We start from the raw sequence: 24345 nt of genomic DNA on the forward strand, positions 1-24345 counted from the left end.
GCGAAATAGCTGAAAACAGATTATGTGCTTTCAGAATGAAAAGTGTTTTGTTTCCAAAGTGGTCTTACATTACTCTGTTAGAATGATAGAACTCTTCTGTTTCCATGACTATAGTGGTCCAGTATATACAGTGGAGGGAAAGAGAAAGAGGTAGACCCAAGAAGAGCTGGGGAACCAATATCAAGGACTGGGTGGGGCTTCAACTGACAGAGTGCACAAAACTAGCCAAAGACAGGGCAGTGGAGGAGGGTTGTTACAGCATCTCAGGTACCCCAATGGTCACAGCAGCCATGGGACTGACTTGACTTGATGATATACAGTAGTTTGATATGAATTATATATATCAAAGGTGCTCCAACCTGTGGTCTTGGAACCATGTCATCTGGCCCATGGGGCTCCCCAGATCCAGAATTTAGGTAGTAGGGGAGCAGTGACGATTTTAAATTCTGCTCCCCTGCTACTAAATTTCTGGACCTGTGGGAACCCCGGGGACTGGATAGTGGCCCTCTGCATTAGACTGCATTTGTGTGTGTTTAGGCCAGCATGGCTGGATCTGGGCATGTAAGATCAAGCCAGCACACAGCCAGATCTGACATGCTGGATCAGGCTGGCATGTAACTGAATCTGGTGCATGGTGCTAGGGCGGTGTGCAGGGCTAGGCCAGTGTGATGGATTGCATTTAGGGACCACCCCCTCCCCCACTTGTCTGGCCTGCAGGGCTGGAAGGTTGGGCACTGATATACACAATATAGAAGTCTTTTACTGACAGCTCATTGAGCTTGTCTACCAGCAAACCTCTTTGAATATGTTGAGCTACTCATAACCTATTTCATTTGTAAGTAAACCGCCAGGCTTGTTTCTAGTCCTGTACTGTTTGTTTGTATTTAGAATTACCATACAGAGAGCAACACTCAGTGTAAAACAAGCCTATTTGCTAGTGTGTTTCTGATGTGTCATCACATGTTGAGATGTCAGCAGATGATTTAATTTTTCAAAAAGATAAATAGAAGTCCCATTCTAGCATTTTCCAATTCTTAACCTAATTTTCCAAAGTGTAAAGCAAACACAACTCTTGGACGTTAGTGTATGCAGTGAAGTGATTTTTTGAAGTATAAAGAAACTGTACTGGAAACAAGGTTTCCCTGAGTGGTGGACCCTGGAAGGCAGGAGAGTGCTCTGTGAAACTGGCAATTCAATATCACTCCATTGTTGCTATGGTTTCTACGTCTGAGTTTAGGAGTTTCCAGCTTATTTTAGGAGTTTCCAGCTTATAGAAAATAATTCAAAGAATGTTTTCTTTCAGTTCAGTATGAATCAAAGTTTGAAATATCAGTATTTCCTATGAACCAGAAATTGCCAGGCACTCCAAGTCTAACTAGAATCCCATTTATTCTTGATGCTTGTTTAACAGCATTGATATTAGAAGACCAGAGATTAGAATGGCAAACCTATTTAACACCTGAGTATACACTGTTTAATAACTTTACATTTGAAAAACACTTCTTCCCCAGTAAGTCAGTCAAATTTATACTAATACTGCCCTGATTTACCAAAGCACTATCTAAATATGTATTCTAGAGAGATTTCTGAATAAAACAGGCATCCTGATTCACACTGTTTCAATTAGGTAGTGTGTGTGATTTTTTTTTTTTAGATTTACAAAATAACTTCCATTACAAAGTACCGCTACTTCACACATGATGTACCATGTAGCACCACTGAAATGGACAGCAACCTCTGGGATGAAGGCTGGCAGCAACTCTCAGATGCAAATAAGATTTTTTTTCTCACGTGGGTAAATCATGTGATGAAACTGTTTCCAAATGCATTATGGTCTCTTTAATGACTGTATGGCAGGGTTTTCATTTTTCTAGCATTGGCTGCAAATTTCATACAGTTAGTTACATGGAGTTCAATTTCTCTATCTTGAAGATGAAAGGTTTCAGCTAGCACTCCATGGATGCGAATCTCAGGCTAAGTGATTTCAAACCTGTTGTCTAAATCACTAAATCATTCTACAAGCATAGCATGAAAGACACACTCCTACCTAATGAATCATCTCCCTTTTTTTTTTCTCTCTTTTCTTTTGCAGTAAAGCTTTTGGCTGACATCCCTCTTCTCCCAATTTATTCATTTTGATAATAGTCTACCCTTACAAAAGTCAGCAAAGCCAGCATATAAGAATTGATGGTTTTTCCTTCCTTGTGCTCATTCAAGCTGCAAAGAGAACTCAATAAAGCATTTATATTATTTTCAGAACACTATTAAAATATTAAAGAAACATTCTTCTTAACTTCACTGCAAACTAGACAAATAACTGTTGTTATTACTTTATAAATGGGAAGATGGGCACTGTGAGGTAAAGGCAGCATTTCTAGAGGTAATTAGCACAAAGTTCTCCTTGACTTCAGCTGGAATAGGACACCTGACATCTCTGAAGGGTATAGAATCAAACAAGTGGGTATTAGAATCAGGATTTACATAATTAGAATTTCTGATAATTAAATCAATGGTTAATCCACTAGCCACAGCAAATTCCAGGCACTGTACTTAACTTCCTGTCTCCTTTTCTCTCTCCATAAATATAAAAAAAATATTTTGTGCTGTGTGATGCTTTTTACATATATGGGCTGTAAAGCTCAGAGAATTTTGCAAACAAGGTAAGTTTTATTACACCTGTTTTGTGGACAAGAAAACAGAAGCACATATAACTCAAGTGCCCATCTCAAAGACAGTCACAATACTCTACCAAAGTGTTTAAATATATTTTAAGATCACATGGCAAGAAAGGGTAAAAGAAAGCCAGGTTTCCTGACCTTGAAGATGCCATTGTTTTTACACTGAAACAGGTGAATCAGTGTGAAGGAGAAAGGAAAGATAGAAAGGAAAAAAAACAAAGCATCAACTTAATCTCAAGGGCTTGGCCATTTGTCTCAGGCTGGTCTGTCTCCAGCAGGGTTCTCTGGCCCCCTGCATCACTCCTCTTCGCAGTGTTCTCACAGCTGGGTCTTCCAGCTAAACAAAGTTCTCAAAGCTGTAGATGGTGTTAGGACAGGGTGTAGGGGAGGTTGGAGCCCCAGAAGAAAGTCCAGTGGGTTGCTGTTGACCAACTGTGGTGAAAGTGAACACCTCCCGATTGTTTACTTCAAAGGAACACCAAGATGTGGCAGGTGAGAGTTGGGACACCACCGGGGATAACAGGCAAGTGATCATGAGACACTCAAGCAGAGCAGGGAAGGTACTGGGCAGCCAGATGTGTAGACCTAGTCATGCTAAGCCCCTACAATCGGGATGGGCTGAATAACAATCGTTATTCAGAAATCTTCCTAGAATACATATTTAGAGTGCTTCAATAAATCAGGGTAGTATTAGCATAAATTTGACTGACTTACTTTTGAAGACCTATGGACATTTGGTAACTCATAATATTTTGTACTCATATTATTTTCCTGATATTATTTTGCATAAGTAGAGCAAAATTCAATTCCAACTTCTTCCAACCTTGGGATCTTGTACCCATGCTGGTAGCAGAGGTACATTAAGCACGTTTTGAACAGGCAGTTGGGAGGCATGGACGTTGCCTGAAACACACTGCAGATCTGAGAGTGGGAAGAGAGAAAAGAAGTGTGTTTGTACAGGTTTACCAACCCTTATGATATTTGGGGCCACAAAAGGACTTAGCATCTGCATTGCTGAGAGATGCAATATTCAATTTTTGTGCCTAGCCAAATCCATGGTTTTGAGTTAGGTTCCTAGGTCTGCTGTGCAGTGCATTAGGAGACAAAGGCACCTAGGAATAGGATCCAAAACAGTCAACATGATGAACCAGAAAAACTAGCCAGTAGGAAATGATGAGAACAGGGATGCACCTTCAGCCACATGCCTCTCGGTGACTCAAGGCCAGATCCAGGATATGACTTAGGCATCTGAAGAAAGACTATGCTAGTATTTAGATACTTACATTCAAAATTGAAATCCAAAAATCCTCTCACCTGTTGCCGGGTACCGAAAAAGTGCTGACTTGTTTCCACTCAAGTGCCTGAGGCACCAAATTATTTGTTTCTGAACGTGCCATAAACTCCTCGGTCTTAAAAGGGCTGAACAGTTCAGTTCCTAACTCACCTCTAAACCTGTTCAGTATCCCCAAGCCTAGACATTCCTTGGCCACAGAATGCTGAAGAGTTTCATCCAAGAGGCATTCTTAGAGCATGTGGAGCACATATGTACAGGATCAGGCTTCTCACATAATACATGAACACTCCCCACCTTCTCTTAAAATGGTGGTAAAGGTGCAACTTGCACCCTATTTTACAGGCAGAAGGCAGGACAGAATGGCATCTTAGGGACTAATTCAGAGGGGCATAAGCTTTCATAGTTGACAGTGTACAGAAGGCTAATATCGATGGAAGAAATCCAGTGTTGCCTCAAATGTGCAAGTGCAGCCTTCAGACACCTGAGGAAACAGGATGTTGAAGATTGTGACATCAGATCTGAAACCAAATTTATGGTTTATCAAGCAGTTGTGATCCCCACCTTACTATACAGAGCTGAGATGTGGACAATATACAGGAGACATCTCAAGTTGTTAGAGAAGTACCATCAGTGCTGTCTACGGAAGATCCTTCAAATCCAGTGAGAAGATAGGTGCACCAAAATTAGCATCCCCTCATGAGTAAACACCGCACGCATCGAGGTGAAGATCATCTGACATCAACTTTTCTAGGCCAGCCACGTCATCTGGATGTCTGACTCTAGACACTTGAAGCAAATTTTATTCTCCCAGCTCAGTCAAGGTGTATGCTCAAGAGGAGGGCAGAGAAAATGCTTCAATGACATCCGCAAGACCAACTTGAACAAATGCAACATAACATCAGTTTGTGGGAGACTATCATCCAGGACCACCCCAAAGGGAGAAAGAGTCTGCTGCAAGGATCTCAGTACTTTGACATTTGAAAACTTATGACGATAACAGGAAATGGAAAAGTGGGAGCAGCAGAAACAGTGTGTTGCAAACCGAATAAAAAAATCTGTAGCCACCCACCCTGCATGGAAACGTGCCTGAGTTGCAGCAGAGTCTGTTGATCCCCGATCACTTGGACCCACAGATAAGACAATCATGGAAGACAATGATCCTCAACTGCAAGCGATTGCTGAAGAAAAAGAAGGCAAAGAACTCAGAATGATCACAACTAGTCAGAAGTTTTTTTGATACTCTGGATTCCTATTTTAAATCTCAGGTTTCTCTTGTGAATCACGTGTACCATAGGCACACTCTGTGGTGGTAGCATGGCTGGATGCTTGTGGCAACAACTGTTATTTTTTTGTGCTCTCCAACTAAGTTAACAACTGGGGCTGCTGCCTCTGGTTGTTTCCTGTTAACTATGCTACTCATGTAGGTTTGCACATCTAACAGTGCTAACATTGCATGGAACCCTACAGCACCCTTTAAAAGGACCTCACACCACCCCAGGGTGCCATGGCAACCTGACTGAAAAGTACTGCAGTATGCACAAAAGATTTCAAGGTAAATTTGGCTACCAAAGATAGCATAGGAAGGTGTAGGACACTGTATTCAAGTGGTGAAGGCACTCATCTGGGAAGGGAGAGTCCTGGGTTCTGGACTGTGCTCCTAGGATTATTCCATTATTTTATTCAATGATTCTTTAATGTAAAATGCATAAACACTCCTTGGGGTAGCAAGTTCTAGGGCCCCCATTCCCAGACAAGTGCTGTAACGACTAGGGGTTCAGAGTCAAGTTCCCATTCGTGCTTTCTTTCGTATCTAATGAACTTGGATTATTTTCTGCTTAGCCTCAGTAGGAGAAGTGAAGAGTTCCCCATCAGCCCTAACTGCCTAAACACCCTGTAGTCTTGTGGGTGAGGTCTCTTGAGAGGTGAAAGTGGTGGGTTTGAATCCCCTGAGGCAGAGGACACCACTGAACTTGTGTTTACAGTATCTGAGGTGAGCCTCATTGTTAGGCAGTGGTTCTCAACCATTTTAGACAAGACACCCTTTGGAAAATGCCACCTTTTAGCTTTCACTTGCTGTTTCACTTTGGAAAAATAGTAGAGCATTTTTTCTATGGAATGTAACTCAGAAAACCCACAACAGGTCAGAGTGTTTATAACATTATGGATTCCTAGTTGAAATCTCTGGATGAATTGTGTAGTAGCGACATAACAGGGCAGTGGTGGCCTTTGGTAGTGGCTGGCTGGTCAGCTGTGGCAGTGGCTATTTTTGTGTCCCCCCAACTAAGTCAGCACCTGGGATTGCTACCCCAGTCACTCTCCCTTAGCTATACTACTGATGTATAGGCATTCACACACCTAACAGTGCTCATATGCCGCATGCTGTAGCACTCAAAAAAGGATCTCAGAGAGGATCATGGAGCTAACCTTTATCCAATCTGCTCATTTTGCAACTAACAGCATTAGCTGAGTTTCTGCAAATGAGGGAGCATTTCAGAGACTGGAAGTTGGTCCATTCATTTAAAGATGAAAGTCATTTTGTGCTAAATGGAAGTAATTATGGTACAAAAATAAGTTCCTTCTTCTGGTGATGACCTAGGAAAAACAAAGTATCCACAATAACCTAGGGTTCCTCTCTTCTCCAGAGCAGAAACCCCCCCAGAGAGAGAGGGAAAAAAAGTCAAGAAAAGTGGCAACCTGGTTGCATTTGGCTATTATGTAAGGGAGGGTGGTGCTTAACTGTTATTGTATAAAAAAAGTAAGCCCTGCTGCCTTTTTTTAAAGGAAGTTTGTAAGCAGCTGTCTTTGGGAGCAGGTCTGGGTTGTGGATCCTGAGCAGCATGGGGTCCACAAGATTCCTCAAGAAATCCACAAAATTCCTCAAGAAATCATGAGATTTCTTTTGGCCCAATCCTCCAATATGTCTAAGTCACTCTGAATCCCAGCCCTACCCTCCAGCATATCTGCTACTCCCTCCAGCTTGAGGTCATCTGTAAATTTGCTGAAGGTGCATTCTATGCTATCTTCCAGGTTGTTCAAGAAGACATTGAACAAAACTAGCCCCACGACTGACGCCTCGGGCACTCCGCTTGATACCAGCTGCCAACTAGACATCGAGTCATTGATTACTACCCTCTGAGCCCCATGCTCCAGCCAGTTTTGTATCCACCTTACAGCCCATTCATCCAGCCCGTATCTTGCCTGGGAGAATGTTGTGGGACACGGGTGCTGCATGTGGATGCACGTGCACCCCTGGACACTGGCCACCGCTACCACTGCAGGCGGTCGCTGTGCGCCACTGACACCGCTGTGGCCGCCTGTGGGAGCTCCCTGCTTGCCGCCCCCACACCCCCGCCACCTTCGGGTGGCCCCCGCCAAGCGGGAGATGGTATCAAAAGCCTTGCTAAAATCAAGGTACGGCACATCCACCGCGCTCTCCCGTGCACAGAGCCAGTCCCCTCCTCATAGAAGGCAACCAGGTTGGTCAGGCATGACTCGCCCTGGTGAATCCAAGCTTCCTGTCCCTAATCACCTGCTCCTCCCAGTTCTTGGAAATGCAAGCGGTGAGTGAAGCGACCTCGCCCGTAGTGGCGGACTCGCGAAAGAAGCCGCCCCCGTGCTCCGCGTTTCCTCTCTACCCGGGTCCCAGCCCAGACTCAGCCCGGGGCGGGGGCGGGGCAGCCGGAGCGGGGGCGGGGCACTGCCCGGGGAAGCCCCGCCCACTCTGGCTCTCCCCTGACGGCGGAGGGAGACGCGAGGACCGTTCGGTTCATCACTTCAATCACGGCGCGCAGCCGCGGGATCCCCGGCGGCGGAGGGACTACTTTCCACCGCTCTTCACCGCGCGTGTTCTTGGAGCAGGAAGTAGTGCCGGTTGCGGAAGTGCGGCCCCGCACCGGCTGCTGGTGGCGCCCGGGCAGCAGCGCCGCGTCCCCCCCCACTACCCCCCGTCGCCATGTCCACGCGCTCGGGCCGGGAGAAGGCGCAGAAGCAGAACGAGCAGCACCAGGCCATCCTGGCCCAGCTGCTGCGGGAGGACGACAACAAGTACTGCGCCGACTGCGAGGCCAAGGGTACGGCCGGGCCGGGGGCGGGCGCAGGCTGCCCCGGGCGGCGGGGGGAGGCGGCGCCGCCCCTGCGGCTGCAGAGACCCCGCGGGTCGGGGGGACCTCGGGCGCCGGCTGGGACGGGGCCGGGTGCGGCCTCTCCTCTTCTCTCCTGTCCCGTTTGGGTTTTTTTTCCTCCTTCTTATGCTCCTGCTTGAGGCCTGGGCCGGCCCCTGGCTGGGCCGCGGCGGCTGCTTTCATCGGCTGCCTTTTCCCTTGCGGGGGTGTTGCGGGTCTGGCGTCCGAAGGCGCTGGCGCGGGGGTTGTTCCTGCTCGGGGGCGTGGGTGCGCAGCCGCTGGGCCCGTGTCCTCGTTTGTGACACTTCGTACTGAAAGTAAAGAATATGAAGTCCACCTTGTAAGGGGTCCCGTGATGACTGGATTGAGCTGGAGTTTGATTACCTGAATGTGAGGCCCTAGTGCTTGGTGCTGACTAGTTTCTCTCTCTCTCTCTCTGTCCCCCCTTTACTAAACTTTTCCTTTCTGATCAGCACTGTCTTGAAGTATCAGCCATTGCCTCTCTCCACTCCTCCCCTTCCCTCTCTTGGCCTTTCTGTGGGATCCATCCTTCTCCCAGTCCCGCTCCCTCTGTCCTTTGCCCCTTTCCTCCCACCTCTAATGTTGCTTCTCTCTGTGTCACTCCTCTATTTCATGGGGTTTGTTTTGTTTTTAGTTTAGTTTAGCTCCTGTCCCTCTCTGCCATCACCAGGTCTCATCCTACCAGTTCCCAGTGTTGGCTTATCATCATCATGGGTTTTCTTCATTCCTATTCTTGCACTGTGAAGCACCCATTAGAAATGCTGGGATCATGTTGATGTCTACACATTCATTTGCTTATGGATTTTTTTCCATCTGCCATTTTCCTAACTAAACATGTCAAAGTTCTCCAGCTGCAGCGAATCCCATGTCTACACTGGCATCTTCTGCTGTTCTTCACTTGCTCTCCAGTCCTACCCCTCTGTCTGTACTTCTCTGTGGATACAGGATCTTATTAGCTTCTTTCAAGGGAAGTAACTGGAACAGTAGGTTCAGCTGCTTGTCCTCATCCTTCCTTTTTCCCATTGGGCCGCTGCTGACTCCGTGTATTCCACTATAACACTGCAGCTGAAGCATGCCCTTTTCCAGAATTTCGCTAACAACATGAGCCTTCTCTTAACTTTTCAAAGGGGCATCTGATAAAGAGATTTTAAACGGTTCAGATCACATCAATCGTTGTTTTACTTAAAAGCACAGAAGTAAGAAGTTTTATTTTATAACAAACCTTTTCAAAGTAAGGTTGCTGTCTATTCTTTCCTTGGAAGTCTGTGGATATCCAGTTGGATTTAGAAAGGCAGGCAGCTCTTGTCTACTCTTTGTTGCCCTCATCAGTCTTCCAGATACAACTAAGTTCTCTCCTCTTCACCAAAACATTCTTCTCATGGATCCCTTTTTGGAAACATAATGAAACTCTGTCTCCTTGGTAGCAAGTTCCTGCACTCTTTGCGTTCTCTCTCTCTCTGGTCAGCAGAAAAAAGTACTGTCTGAGCCTCAGAAACCTCATTGTCTCACCTAAAATAAGTGGTGGCTGAGTTCTAGCTCTCCTTTCTCTCTAATCTGGCAGAGCTGTGGTTGAGGCGCACAGAAAGAAGCATTGTGTGACACGGCAATTTCATAAGGACCGTTTCATTATATCATCCAGATTTCAGATGGGGCACACAGGTTCCACAGATTATCATGTTACCTTTAATACATTTTGCTTCTCAACCAAGCTGTTTATTTTTTCCCCTTTCATCTCTTAGCTTATTGAACGCACTGTTTACTGTAGCTACCTGAAGTTCCTCTATATCCGTTCTTAGATCCTTGCCAGCCTGGCTTCTTTCTACACCTTGGATCCATTGAACCCATGCTTTCAGTCACAAATGACTTCTCAGCCACAACTCAGAATCAGTGCTGCAATCTCATCTCCTTGACCTGTCTAACACTTGACTAATCACCTTGAAATCTTGCCTTCATTGGCTTCCATGACTGTCCTCATCTGGGTTTCTCCAGTCACCCATTCATTGTGTCCCTGGAATTGTCTCCTTTCCCCTCTCTAACTTTCTGTGGGGATCCTAGATGACTCCAGTTCCTTCCTCCTCCTGCTCTCTTCTCTGGATCTTTGGGGGCAGTCCTATACCAAACAAATCTATTTATCAGCTTTTATGTAGACAACTCTCAGATCTATTTTTTTTTTTTTTAATTTCAAAAGATGCAGACCTATTTCTTGTTGATACTAAAGTTTGGCTGTCTCATTCTGAACACCCAGCATCAGCTAAGTGCACCATGACTAAAACCATTCATGCTCTCAACCGTTAGATTCCTTCCCCCTCAAGTATTCACCATTTCTGTCTCTCGATGACAGATATTCCGTCTGTAACTCAAACCTTGCTCTAGTCCACACATCATAGTTCTATCTAAATCTCACAGATTCTGTCTACATACCAAATCTTGTCATCCATCCCTCTCTCTATGCTGGTTTTTCTTCTCTCTCAGCAAACACAAGGTGCATGTTTTCAACCCTCTTCATACCTGATCTCTCTCTCTCTTATCTACCTGTGCAGCTGAAGAAGCCAGTTACTCGCTTGTAAATTTTCAGTATGCACTTTAATCCAGTGTTGCAGTTCATTCTTGTAAACATCACTGAAGTTTCCTTTTGTCATCTTCTAAAACTTGCTATTGTTTTTACCCAAAAGAAGAAAGTGTGTGTGTGTGATTTCAAAGGTGTGTTCTCTATTTTAGGGATAACTTGTTTCCGTATGCACACTGAAAAGTGGGGTCCTGCTTTTACCCCACTTGTGGCAAACAATTACAAACTTCCAACTAAGGAGGAACAAGCAGTTGTCCTTCAAGGCAGGGTTGGTCATTGAGCTCCATTTATTGGGGAGGCCTCTAGATTGACCTTGTTCCAAGAATTTTTCTACTGTTCATTTGTATCTTTGCTCAGGTGTTGGTCGTTCTGCTGATTTCAGGATCTTGATTCTGCCTCACTACTTCACTTCAAATATTTGGGTTTAGGCACCCACACTGGAGGTTACTGAATCTCATTTGAGTACACTTGTTCTTCCATGATTCCAGCTCATAGGGCACTTCTGACTCGGGGTTTACAACTTAGTGCTGTTACCTGTGCTTTAATATCTACATTGTGGCAAGTTTCCAAAAAGCAGGATTTGATTTACCAGTTTGGGTAAGGCACTTAAAATACTTATGGATAATCTGAAGAGATATTTCTTAAATCAGGGGTGTAAAAAATATGACTCATGGGCCAAATGCAGCCTTTGGAGTCCTTAGGATCCAGCCTTTTGGGGCTTGGACTGACCCCATATTCTGCATGAAGTATGCATTAGCTCCAGTCCCATGTGTGGTTCCAACAGCAAACTGGCCCTGTGTTTTGGCTTTAGGGCTGGTGGGCCTACTGACCATCCCTGCATGCCAGAACCAGCATGCAGGTTCGGTTTGACATGGGTGCCACATGCAGTATGTACCCCATGTCAGTCCTGCATAGAGTGCAAAACCCAGACTGGGGGCTGGCATATGCTCCATGTGGCATCTGGGGCTAGACTAGGCACGCATGCTGCATGTGGCTTAGGGGGCTGGTTTGGGACACGTGCTGCACATGGCATCTCACCTGATCTGTCCTGCCTGTTGACTTCAGGAGCAATCCAGGTTGGGCCTACAGACACTCCTCACACACTGGATCCAAAATGCAGGGCCTATCTGGCATGTAAGCTCTTGACTGGGGCCAGTATACACACAACACAGAGGGCTGGCTCAGAGTTCATTGCATGAACTTGCTTGTGCTAGAGTGGCACTGTGCTCTGGCTCTGGTGCATTGGGCTGGTCTAGGGGCTTGATGTGGCCTGCATACTGGCCCTGAACCCCTTGTCTGACCCACAGGTCTGAATGACTTTTGACATCCCAGACTTAAATGGTCTCTGTGCAAGTCAGTTTCTAAATATTATTGATTTCTACATAAAAACAGCATTTAAGTGAATTGGGCAGGCTGTCTAACTTGTGCTGGGATAATGAAACTCAGTTGTTGCTTCTTCATTGTGGCTTGTTACTTTGGTACTTAGATATAGCAGATACAGTTAATAGCCAAACCACTTACTCCAGGATCTTTCTGCAGCATACATTGTATAATGCCTGTAGTAGCAGACATGGCCAAGAAAAGAAAAGCACTTAGCCTCAAACTTTGTAGGATTAGCAAACAGTTTTCTGGATGTCAAATAAGCCCACTCACTATATGCAGCTTTAACTGCATCATAAATGTAGTTTTCAGTGTTAAGGAAATTGCTTCTTTGGTAAATAAACTCATCAATAGTACTCAAAGCTGTTCCTCCTAGAACAATGGAATGGTCCAGCATTATATTGACTTCTATAATTCTAGGGTTGGGGTTTTTTTTTGTTTGTTTTTTTTTTTTTTAAGCTGGGTATTGCCAAGTAATTAGTATTATAACTAAGCTATTTGTCTCTTAAATTCATGATGGCTGTTGACAGACATGGGAAAAAGACCCAAAAACAAGTGCTTTACTGGAGGAGGAAGTGCGTTAGTTTGACCTGGCTCCCTAACATCTGGACAGATTGCAGGCTTCAGTGGGGCTTTTTGGTGCTTTTATGTAGTAGCTGATTTGAATCAACTTTAGATAAATTAGCTATTACATAAGTGCCAAAAAGTACTGCTGAAACACCTGATCTACAGACATTGGGCAAGACAGATCAGACTAACACGATGGCTCTTCTGGGCATGCGCTGTGCTCAGTGCAGGGTCACTCCAAGCTTAAAGTAAATCACTGTTTTGTTTTTCTTCATGTTTGTAAGTAGCTGATGTATTTTTAAATTGGTGGATATTGAACAGATTATAGATCTCAAATTCCTCAATGTATCCAGTATTTCTATTTCTAGTCCAGAAGTCGATGGTGATATCTCCCCTGTTTTGTTTGCTAACACACCCTTGTCTAACTCTGATGGTAAGATCAAACCAGCCTATTATTCCCTGAGTAGAAATCATTTGGCATCTTGATATTCAGACTTTTCAAAATCGTTAACTTTTGTAAAGAAAGCAGTAGTTTTCTGGTATTTGCTATAGGATCATTCTGTCAATTAACTTAATTCAGAGTTGCAGCTCTCATTCATTGCTTTCTGTGCAACATTATTATGTAGTATGAAGAATTGCTTGCTTATCCCATCCATTTTTGTATCAGTCTTGTTCTCAAAACAGTTATCGTTGTGGTGGGTTGTATTTAGAGTTACTGTACTAAAGAGTTTCCCTGGGTCTGATGGTAACGTGATCCAAGGCTAGTTAATACGGTTGCTAAAATTTGTACTCTTTGCACATGGGGCTTCATAGTGCTAGCTGTGGACATAATTCCCCTGATATAGAGGCTGCTACTCGGTTATTTAATGCTACTTATTGGTATCAGTAAGTACCAGAGACTCAACTAGTATCTCATGCCCTTTTGGTTTCTTAACTTGAGGGTCTTGGCGTGGCACTACTGGCAGTTCAAGTGGTCACCTTAAGTTGCTATCTCTGTGGCAATGTGTTGCAACCACTGTCTGGTTGCAGTGGCTTGACTGGACTGTCCACTGGCTTTCTTCCTTTCTTTAAATGGAAAGCAGGTCAAGAATTTTTTCTTGGCTCTAGTTGTTTGCGCGCCTGACGGATGCATTGATTTAACAGGCATTATGGCAAGTCTGAACGGGTATCTCTTGAACCTGGGCCAGTACTAACTTCAAACATGTCACTAGGTAGCATGCTATTGAATGGATGAGTACCTTCATAACCAGCAGCATGTTGTTGTTGGTGCTGCCTTCAACTGCTTGCCAGGTGGTAGTGTTGCAAGAAATAGATGTGTGCCTTCATTATCAGAAGTGTGTTGGCAGTGGTGATGCCAGGTATTGTGACATGAAAAGGTGCACCACCTAGTCAGCGGTAGGAGGGCAATGCCAGATGAGAGATTCCAGTGCCCTGGGGCTCAGAGGTCACAAGTCACAGAGTAGCTGCTTGTAGTGGTATGTGAAGCAGGGAAGTGGGAGGCCTGAAGTATTAACCAGACCAGTGTTGTAGAACACATATGTATTTACCTGAACTAAGACTACTTCAGATTTGAAGATGACACTGCAATAATTAGATTCTGTATGTGAAAAATTAAACTTGTTATATCCTGCAGCTGCATCTCCTCACTTGCACTGCTGCCCACCTGTTACCCACACTGCCACCTTAACCTGGATACTATCCCTCGTCCCTGACCTGCACTTAGAGTGTTGCTGCTGACTCCATGGCTGCAGGTGGCAGCTGTGGCTCTGTCCTAGACCAGGGCTAGGGCATAGCCAAACCATTGGTACTGGCATCTAAGATGAGACCTCCTATCCCCCTTTGACTGAGGGAGTTGAGACAATACCTCATCTTGGTTAAAGTAACTGTGCTGACAACGTTATGCACGCATGCAATGGAATAAGAGAATACTTGATTCTTCCAGGTCTGCTTCTGAAACTTTTCATGACTCATCAACCTTTTCCATGCTATGAGCTTCTGCTTGTGACCAAAACCCCTGCTGCAAATCTTTGCCCCCCCCCCCCCCCCCCCCCAAATGCTAGGTCACCTGTGTTTAACCTTGCCACAGATTCAGGAGGCTAGTGATGATGGAAAGGTTAAATTAAACAGCACCATAGGAATAGAACAGGGAGTTTTGGGTTGTCAGCAGTTGCTGCAGTGGGAATAAACTGACTTCAGCAGGTGGTAAGACTCGGGGAGTCTCTTCTACTGTCCCAGCCACAGCGTGCAGCTGATCCACTGAACTGTCTTGGCATGGATCCAGTCTTGGCACAGGCTGGATGGGGCCCACAAGCCATAGGTTGCCACTCCCTCATTTGCTTGTTACATTTGCTCTCACCCTAGATGTATCCTTTTGTTCACTGGCATTCACACCCCATTTCGAAACTGAAAATGTTCTAGTCTAGTTTGCCACTAAACTTGAGACTGTCACCTCTCTTTCATGAAAGATCATATTAGCATGATGAATTATTTTTTAAAGTGCCTACATCTATGGATAAACATTAAATGTGTCTCTAAAATGTTTTGTATCCTTATCCAGAGAATTTTACCACCGCACTTTTCAGTGTTGTGGCTTGTTATTCAAGTACGTAGTTCAGAATAGTATTTCTCCCTTTTTGTTTTCTGCTCTGATCATGTTGAACAGCTGAAATGATGAAACCCACCAGCACAACATGCAGCGACCAGAAAAATCTTTGTAATGAATCTAAAACTCTGTATGCCCTTGACATATCCGTAATTTGGCTTCCATTGCTCTGGTATTGTGCTGAAGCATAGAATCTATAATCCCCTGTATTATTTCTGTCCTAGTTGTCTTTTCATGTCCCTGGTGTAATAGTTGATTTATATCAAAAGTGTTTCTGTGGCTGAATAGTAGTGAGAGTTCTCCAGTCTTCTGTAGCTTATCTATCCCTATTGTAATATTAGCTCTGACACATGGGAGACAACATACTTGTAGTTTTTATGAGAATCCTAGATGTATTGGCCAGTTTGTCCGCTGTGGAGTTATTCATCTGAATTACTTGCCTTTCTCTTTTTTAGTAGCTTGCTTCCTGTGCCAGTCATCCTTATTTTGCTTTTTTGGAGTGGGGGTCTTCCTTTCACTTGTATTTGTTTTTGATACATAGCTGGGCTTTTCAATGGAGACTGGCGTTCTTTTTTTGACAAAAATTGAGCAGATGTTTTGGATGTTTATGGTGAAACACTGAGAGTATAAACATGCCTCTGTGTTAACTTTTTATAAGTGATACCCAAGATCAATATGACGGAAAGTCTCTTTGATCAATGTGTCTGTACATACGTGCACATGCATGCTTCCCGTTCCATTACTCTGTGTATAATTGACTTAATAGATTTGTTGTATATTCAGCTTTCCCTCTTGTTTTATAGATCTTTCATGGAGCAAAGGAGGGGAGAAATATTAGTCATTGCAAAACTACTAAAACTGGCTCAGGGACAGTGGGGAGCAGATGGTGTTCTGAAACGGCTTTTTAAGTCTCTGAATTTAAAGTTAATGTACCATTTGAGTAGTCTTGTATACAGACTTTCCTTTGGTATCTTGAAGTCTTCCTTGATGCCACAGTTGTGCATGGTTCTCTTGCCACACTCAAAATTTGGTCTCCCTTGACTCCTTTTCAATAGCCACACTTATGTTGGAAACCAATCCAAAATAAAAGTCAACTGTGTGGGCATGACATAATGTAGGTTACACATTAGGTAGGATTTTAGGTCCTTTAGTCTCCATTTTTAACTTTTTAAACTTTTGTCAGTTAAGATTTCATTGCCCTTCCTCCTTTTCCAGACGAAAGTCTTCTGTTAGTTGATGTTTTTAATAATTCCCATCTCTTACCACTATCAAAGTTGACTCAAACCAGAGTTCAGTGCTAGGAAGACAGCTTTTTTTGTTTGGATTGTGCTGTTGTATTATGTTGTTGGCTTGGCAGCTGGTTTTTAAAAAAGAAACATAAACATTATGCATCATGGAAACAGACAATTATTGGAAGTGCCTAAAACAAATAGAGCTGTAACTAGTATTTAAACACTAAGTTACAAAGTTCTAAAATCTTATTGGGACAGAAAAAGATTGACAAAAAAGACTGCCATGCTGTTAGGTCTGTAGAGAGGTTTAAAATGGCTTTAATCAAACCAGCAGTTTGTCCAGTGCAGCATTCTTTTTGTAATAACAGCAAGTAGTAGATGATTGGGAAAATGGGTCCAAATAACTCCATGGACAACTTGTTCAATTGTTTAACTTGGAAGCTTCTACCCTCAGGCAGTTATACTTCAGTTATACTAAAAAATAAGGGTTTGTGCATTTTTAAATAGGAACTTTTAAAGCAACTGTGTGATAACTGCTTAAATAAATTTTGAATCACTTTTGAATCCTGTTCCTTAATGCATCTCCTGAGTAAACTTAATGTGAAAATTACATGTATGAAGAGAGATGAAGGAGCACGGATTAATGAAGGAGGAATTTAGGTAGTTGATCTTCACTGCTCTATCATGTTTCCTTAAATTCAGTCAAGTTTAACAGTAAATATGTAAGTTAATATCATCATCTGTTAGGGTTGCACTGATATATATCAGTTGTATACTGGATCAGCACCGATAAAAGGAGAAATGATATTATCAATTTCTTGGTCACTGTAGCAGATTTAATTACAGCCACATGCCCAGAGCAGCTTAGCGTGTGTAGTCCGGTTCCCAAACCCCGCTGCTGGCCTGAGCCACGCCGGAGTACAGGTCCTGGCGAGGAGGGAGATGAGGTGCCAGGGAGTGGTCTCGGGGTGCTGTACTCAGCAACTAAAGGACTGTTACCAGCTCCTGCTGACACTGTCATGGTAATGCTGCATACACAGCAGGGACCCGAGTGCCGGGGCTGCTGCAGAAATGCGGGCCTGTTTGCAGCAGGGTAAGGTGCTCCTGCTCTGCTGGGCACCAGACAACTTTGCTAAAGCAGTTTCTCCCTAGTGGCCATGGGAGCTCAGCTGCGCAGGGCCTGCTGGTGCTGAGGCAGCAACGTGCTCTGAGTTTCCAAATGTGCCCAGTGCCACTGTCCACGCTGTCCTGCCCACCTAGGATGGCACCACAGCCTGCATGGGGAGTGGGATGTGGGTAGGAGCAGTGGGTGAATGGGCAATGTGCGTGGGTATAAGGAAGTCACTGCCTTTCTCATTGAAGGCTGGAGCAGGCAGGAGGCATGTGTTTGTGATAAATGTAAAACAAATAAAAGAGAGGTTTATTTATGTCAGTAGCTTAAGATGCCTTGTGCTGTTACTAAATATCAGTTATCAGATGGTCATTGGCCAATATGGTTGGTTAATCATTGGCTATTGGTATTGGCCAAGAAAATCTTTATCGGTGCACCCCTATAATCTATACATTTAACTGACAAATTTCCTTAGGTTTGTTCAGGATATCTATTTGTGCTTTATTTGTTGTTCTGACAAATCCAGGGACATATTTCCATTTAGTAGTTATGCCTGTGAAGAAGTAGCTTTGCTAAGCTATCCATTTTAAATACAAATCTTGTGTCACTCCGTAAGGGCAGTGTTTTGTAGGCTGTAAGAGAACTGTGCTGTTGTCAGGTCTGAGATGCTTTGGTGTTGATTTGCATCTTGTTAAGAAACAGCCAGTTAATAAATACTTGATTTTTCTTTTCTTTTTTTTCTTTACCATGGTTTATAAGACTTTGAATAGCAGTCATGAGAACTACATGTACTTCATGTACTCACTTTTACCATGGGGTGATCAGAGTTTCTCCATGCTAATGGTAGAAATACCCACAAAGACAGTACTGCACTAGCTGGTATTCTTGGCTTTAGTTTTTAATTTAGATAAACGTGAAAAAAATTATCTGATGGATGCTCTTAATCTGTCATCACTATCAACTTGTGCATGTTTCTAGACTGTTCCTGTTGCTATTCTATTCTCATTTTATTCTGTCACTTTATTTAATTCTTGTGTTTATATCAGCATGTCTAAATTACGATTACAATCCAAATTCTTCACAGGCTTGCGTTCCTTAGCCCTTGTGTAGAGGAGGCTGGAGGTTGCGAATTAGCTGGGGTTTCATATAGTTGCGGCAAACAGCTATGTTGGATAGCTGAGGTGCTCTAATTGCCTCAGCTTTTATTTCAAAGGGCACTGCTTCTCTGTCAGCTGTACAGGATGCCCCCCTGCTGTGCTCCAGCTGATCAGAGGAGCAGCAGCAATCTTTGAAGTAAAAGCTGCAGCAAACAACTGAATAGCTTCTTTTTAATTCAGCATCCTGCTGTGAACCACTTGGATAAAAAAAAATATCCAGATGCTACTATATACACTCTCAAGGGAAGGAATTACTTGCTTTGAAATACTTGGCACACTAGCTGCTGGCAGTCCAGTTGTGATTCTTTCCAGAGGTGCTTGTGGAATAAGATATCAAATTTGTTTCCAAGTTGGAGTGAATCCTGGAAAAACATGTATTCTTATGAATTTCCAATGTTGCTGCTTTTATTTATTTATTTATTTATTTATCTTTTTTAATTTAAAACAAAATATATTCCAAACATTTTTTTATTTAAAAAAACTATATTCAGTATGGTTTTTTTTAACTAGACCATATTTTCTCAGAGTTGTATATTTGACACATTGTTTAGAAAATATTGTTTGTATAACATTGCAAGGATGATTTCTGAGTCGCCAGAGCTAAGGATAATGGTCTTGGTGGTGGTAGCAGCCAGTAGTAGGCCCAGTCATTGAGAAGGTAAGTAGAATTTAGACACCAGTATCAGTGTTTATATAACTGGTGTAAATCAAAACTGAGTTGGGGAGGGGTGGGAGAGGAGGGGAAGACTGCCGCTGTTTAATGTTGATGTCAAAGGGTTGAGCCCCTAAGGGCCCAAGTGACATCATCACTGATGTGTTAATGAGTCCATCCAGGGTGGTGAGGCACCCTGGGGTGTCATGGGATCCTTTTAAGAGTGCTTTCAGTCTTTTCATGGACATTGAAGGGGTAAGGATTTTACCACCTTTTGTGTCAATGGAGGTGGTTAGATGGCTAACTAGATGTACTGTTAGCCTGTGTTAGCCAGATTTAAACTGCAAATTTCTCAACCTGTTTGTATCCTGTTTTATACCTTTCTCTGTGAATATCTGGTTTGGGACAGGGGTGTAAGTTGTTGCTGTGTTGGTCTAAGGACCAAATTTGAGAGAGGGGGCTATCATCTAATTAAAAGGACTAGAAGCTGCCTTCAGGTGGGTACACAGGGCAGGCACTGATGAAATTTAATATGTTGTTTAGTATTTTAATGTTTTATTTTGCTTCTGGGTTTTGTTTAAGCTGCCCTGAGCCCCCTTTCAGGAAGGGTGACTTAGATTTTTTTTCCCCCCTTCTTATTAGATTTATCGAAGAGTAAGTTGCCTTTTGACTTCCTCTCTCAAATTAGGTTGAGTTGCTTTTTCACTGTGACAAGCCAACTTTTGGATCTTTGTTCTTTCTATTCCCTTTCTTCCAAACTTTTTCTTTTAAACTGTTGCACATTCTTGTAGACACAGAATGATAATGTACTGCACTAATGGTATCACCAGTGCTGTATATAGTGATGTCCTCACCCATAGTCCTCGTTCTTATTTATACGCTGCATTTACCTGAACACAAGATGAGGTGCCCCCTGCCCCATCTTATATTCGTATGCATTGGGGATTTTCAACCTTTTATAACAAGTGTATGCCTTCTGTTTCAAAGTTTCATCTCAGGTACTTTTATATTTTTTCTTGTTTTTAATGTTACCAATTATGTGATATAAGTGGGGGGGCAGATCAAAGCCCCCATGGTGAGGAAGGGAGTGGGGCTGGGGTGTGGGATGGAGCTGCCAGTGGTTTGTGTGGCTGGCGTAGGGGGGGCGGCATGGCTCCTGCTGCGTGTACCCTGGGAGGGTGTGAGGGGACATATGCCCTGGATCTGCATGGGGTGAGTATGGGCTGCCACTTGGGGCTTTGGTGGCACTGGGTTCTTCCTGGCAGAAGGGTTGAGCTGGGGCTGCTGGGGCGGATCGCAATGGTGCTGGGAGGGGAGCTGGTGCAGGAGGGGGCGTGGACCTGCAACCACACCAAAATTTGCTGTAGCTCCCGCTCGCAGCACTGCCCACGCTGAGCGCAGCCCCAGCTCAACCCTCTGCTAGGAAGATCCCGGTGCCACCCTGGCACACACTACTTGCCAGAGGCAGGATGGCCGCATACAGAGCTTGTGACCCCCGGTAGCCATTCACCTTGCCCACTGCTCGTGCCTGGGAAAAGTGGAGACAGAGCAAAGACCTGGACACTTGCTTGCATTTTAAAAAGCTGCCCGGACATGAGGCCCGGGGGCCGAAAAAGAGGACGTCTGGGAAAACCCGGACGTATGGTAACCCTAGCAAAGGGGTCATCTGACTCTCTTTTTCCCCTCCCTTCCCCTTTCCCGTTACTGCTTCCTTTGCTATAGCAGTGGTTGGGGGAGGAGAGGAGTTGAGAAATAACGTCTACCTGGAAAATTATACCAAATTTCTTAACTTTCCATGTAATTAGAATCTAATTATTGGGGTGGTCATCTTGTATTCAGGGTTGTCTATTTATATTTGAGTAAATACAGTAAGTGAGCATTGCATTGGTAGTCTTAGTCTTAGCATTACAATTGGAGTTCATGTTCATTTAGTAATTTAGCATAACCAGTTTTTATTCGGTGCTTTTCATGACAGTCCCTATCGTGTAAGTGTTACTTCTGTAGTCTCTATTTTTAGGAGTGTGTGGCCTTGTCTTTAGTTTAAATAAGGGCCACTGTTTAAAAAAAAAAAAAAAAAAAATCAAGCAATCCAAGTTACATTTTTTTCAGAGCTGATTTTTTTTTTTTTCTCTTGTCTACCAGTTGTCTGCAAACTCAACCAGATGCCAGAGGACTGAACAATCCTCTTCTGCAGTTTGTAGAGCAGGCACATATAGCAGGAAGCACTTGAAAGTGACTCTTTTCTCCAGAGTCACTTTTTTTTTGGCACTTCATAAGGTGTGTATGTTAGTGCTTCAGATGTTATACCTTTCCAGTGGTTGTGTTGAAGATCTTGAAATATAACTTTGGTTTTGAAAGCAAATAGATTGATGTGGTTTGAAGTCTTATCTTAAACCAAACAAATGTGAACAAGGCAGAAAGTCTTTTGGAATACATGATAAGGAAAATGGGTACCATTTCTTTTCCCCCCCACTCACCCCAACCAACTTATAGTTGTACAGAGACAAGAGGTAAGTCTAGTGATGGATATCCCCAATCAAGTTGCAACTGAGTCAAACTGCAGTGTAGAAATCTAGATGTCCCTGTAATGAAATTAAAAGACTTCACATGGATAAAATCCTGGTTTCCCTACTGCTAACTTCATTTTAAGTTTCAAGTAAAATATTTTCTCTGTTACAAGAGGCACTCAAAACAATTGCACATATTGTGTTTAGGGATTTCCTAAATCATACTGGCATATTTGTTGATGTGTAGATAACTTCAATAATATACTGAACCAAAAAGAAAAAAAATCAAATTAGATCTGTCTGCATCTCTTTTAGTATTGTTGAAAGCCTGTCTTCAGGTGTCTGATCATGACTTCATTTAATATCAAATAACTTTCAGTTCAGCAATAACTTCTTTTTTTACATTTTTCTGGAAAGGTTGGTGCAAACAAGCTTTGAAAGGGAACAGAAATGAGAAGCAAACTGACCACAACTACAGTGGTCAGTTGTTGGGTTTTTTGTTTTTTGGTTTTTTTTCATTTCATGAAGTGGAGGTTATATCCAGACCTTTGGTAGGTGTACACTCCCCCTCCTCCCTTCCCTCTCTCACAGATGTGGGCATCACTTCATGATATCTCCTTTTTAGACAGTTGGATTAGTCATGCCCTTATGGTGGGTTTTTATGTTTGGGTCTGTCAGCTGCTGAGACAGACTTAGTATGCATCAGCAGCATTTACTCTAAAGAGAAGCATGTGAATGCATTAGCTTAAAATCAAGATTTACTGGTCAGGGCTGTACCTTGGTTTTTGGAAGTTCCTGGCAAAATATCAACTTGTATTGGACTATAGTTAAAGGAGGCGAACTAGTCTCTATAATAGGAAAGAGCCAAAACCATGATGGGTTTAATATAGAGTGCTCTTAAACCTGGGAAAATGGCTTAAGCAAGCAAAATACCAATTCTCTTGTGCCCTCCACTGGCAAAAGTAGTCTGTTGCATTGGATAAATGCTCATCAACCCTGTGGTTTCTTTTTTATGCTGCTTTAACTGAATTAACTTTAATTTTTCACTTTCCCAGAATTATTTTATTTTAACATTGATCTGTTATTCCTGTGCCTAGAGAGACAGAGGGTAGTTTTGAGCAAAAAATAAATTTAATTAAAATATGATTGTACCCTAGCTGGTGTACTTATTGCTAGCTACCCTGATTTTCTTTTCCTGTTATCCTACTTTGGAGACAAAAAGACTGACATAAACCACAGTAATGTGGCAGTAAAAAAAAAGAAAAAGTCTAGGCTAAATCAGAGAAAATAGTCTTCGGTAGAGAAATACTTAATATTGTAAAGCAATAGTAAAACATCTTCTGGAATGCTATGTATGGTTTAGGTCAATTTCTTTCCTATTTCGTGTCATTAGAATTTGCAGATTCATTGGAATCTCTGCACAATGAGAAGTTTAGGTCACTGGTCTATCAAGAGAAACACAATTAGGAACAGGCACTGGGGAAAGGCTACTAAGATAATAGGGGAGTGGAAAACCTAAGTTCTGGGAGGAAACAAAACTCAAAAACCTCACAACTTAGTTTGTTTTTTAGCTAAGTGATGACTGAGAGGGATATGACTTGCCTTTCTGTCTGCATCCTGAATAGGAGCACCAAACGTAGAGAAGCACTATTTAAGACAAAGGATAATGCTAATACTAGAACAAAATTGTTATGAATTCCTTGTGAATAAACCTAGGCCCGAAATTGGACTGAGTAAAGTTCAGGAACACCCTTTCATTAGGAACAGTGGTAGTGAGAAATGAAACTGACTTGTTTGAACAGAGCTTGATCAGGGTTGTGATCTGGTTGCCACAACAATAGGGTACTGGATTTTGTGACTCAGTCCCTTTCATCCCTGTGGCCTCTGTTCTAAAGACTGCCATATACTAGGTTCTGGTAAATACAACTTTAACTCCTATCTTGGGTGTGGCCTCTAAACTGATAATATAGAGTTCAAAGTGAAATAAGGTCATTTTTCTTAATTTCTTCAGTTACAGATTCATAATTATTTAACTTTATATCCATCTCATTTTTTACTATTTTCTCCATATCTGGCATTGAGGGTTTTTTGTTTGTTTTTTTTTGCACTTTTATTTCCTGTGCCACCTCCTCGGTCCCCTTCAACTCATTACCAGAAAAATTGCTTTTTATTATAACAGTAGTTAAGCCAAAATAACCTTTAATCTGTAACTTAATGCAGTGGTTTTCAACCTTTTCTACCTTTTAACATCCCACCAACCATTGGTCCCAAAAACCGTGGTCCCACCATGGCAAATGATGAGCTGGGGATCCCCCGGCAGCTGGTTGATTGAGCGAATCCAGAAGCGCTGGCGCCAAGCCTGCCGCTTCTCTGTGTCCCACCTAGGCAGCCTTCGCATCCCACCAGTAGAGAAACACTGACTTAATGGATTGACTTGAAATTTATGAAATGCTACAT

The 24345-nt window shown here is 43.1% G+C and overlaps 1 protein-coding gene across 4 annotated transcripts in view; it reads left to right on the top strand.

The window, feature by feature from the left end:
• The first annotated feature begins 7768 nt into the window (after positions 1–7768).
• The window catches only part of SMAP1 (small ArfGAP 1), a 277699-nt gene continuing 261122 nt past the window's right edge, over positions 7769–24345 (top strand). The window contains exon 1 of one of the 4 annotated variants that reach the window (XM_059730922.1): positions 7769–8042. In XM_059730922.1, coding sequence (XP_059586905.1) covers positions 7925–8042 — 118 coding nt within the window. In that variant the 5' untranslated portion in view covers positions 7769–7924. The remainder of the gene's footprint in view (positions 8043–24345) is intronic. The other 3 variants (XM_059730926.1, XM_014594456.3, XM_019496674.2) reach the window with 3 other exon arrangements.

This window comes from Alligator mississippiensis, chromosome 1, assembly GCF_030867095.1.
Source record: "Alligator mississippiensis isolate rAllMis1 chromosome 1, rAllMis1, whole genome shotgun sequence".
NCBI lineage: Eukaryota > Metazoa > Chordata > Crocodylia > Alligatoridae > Alligator > Alligator mississippiensis.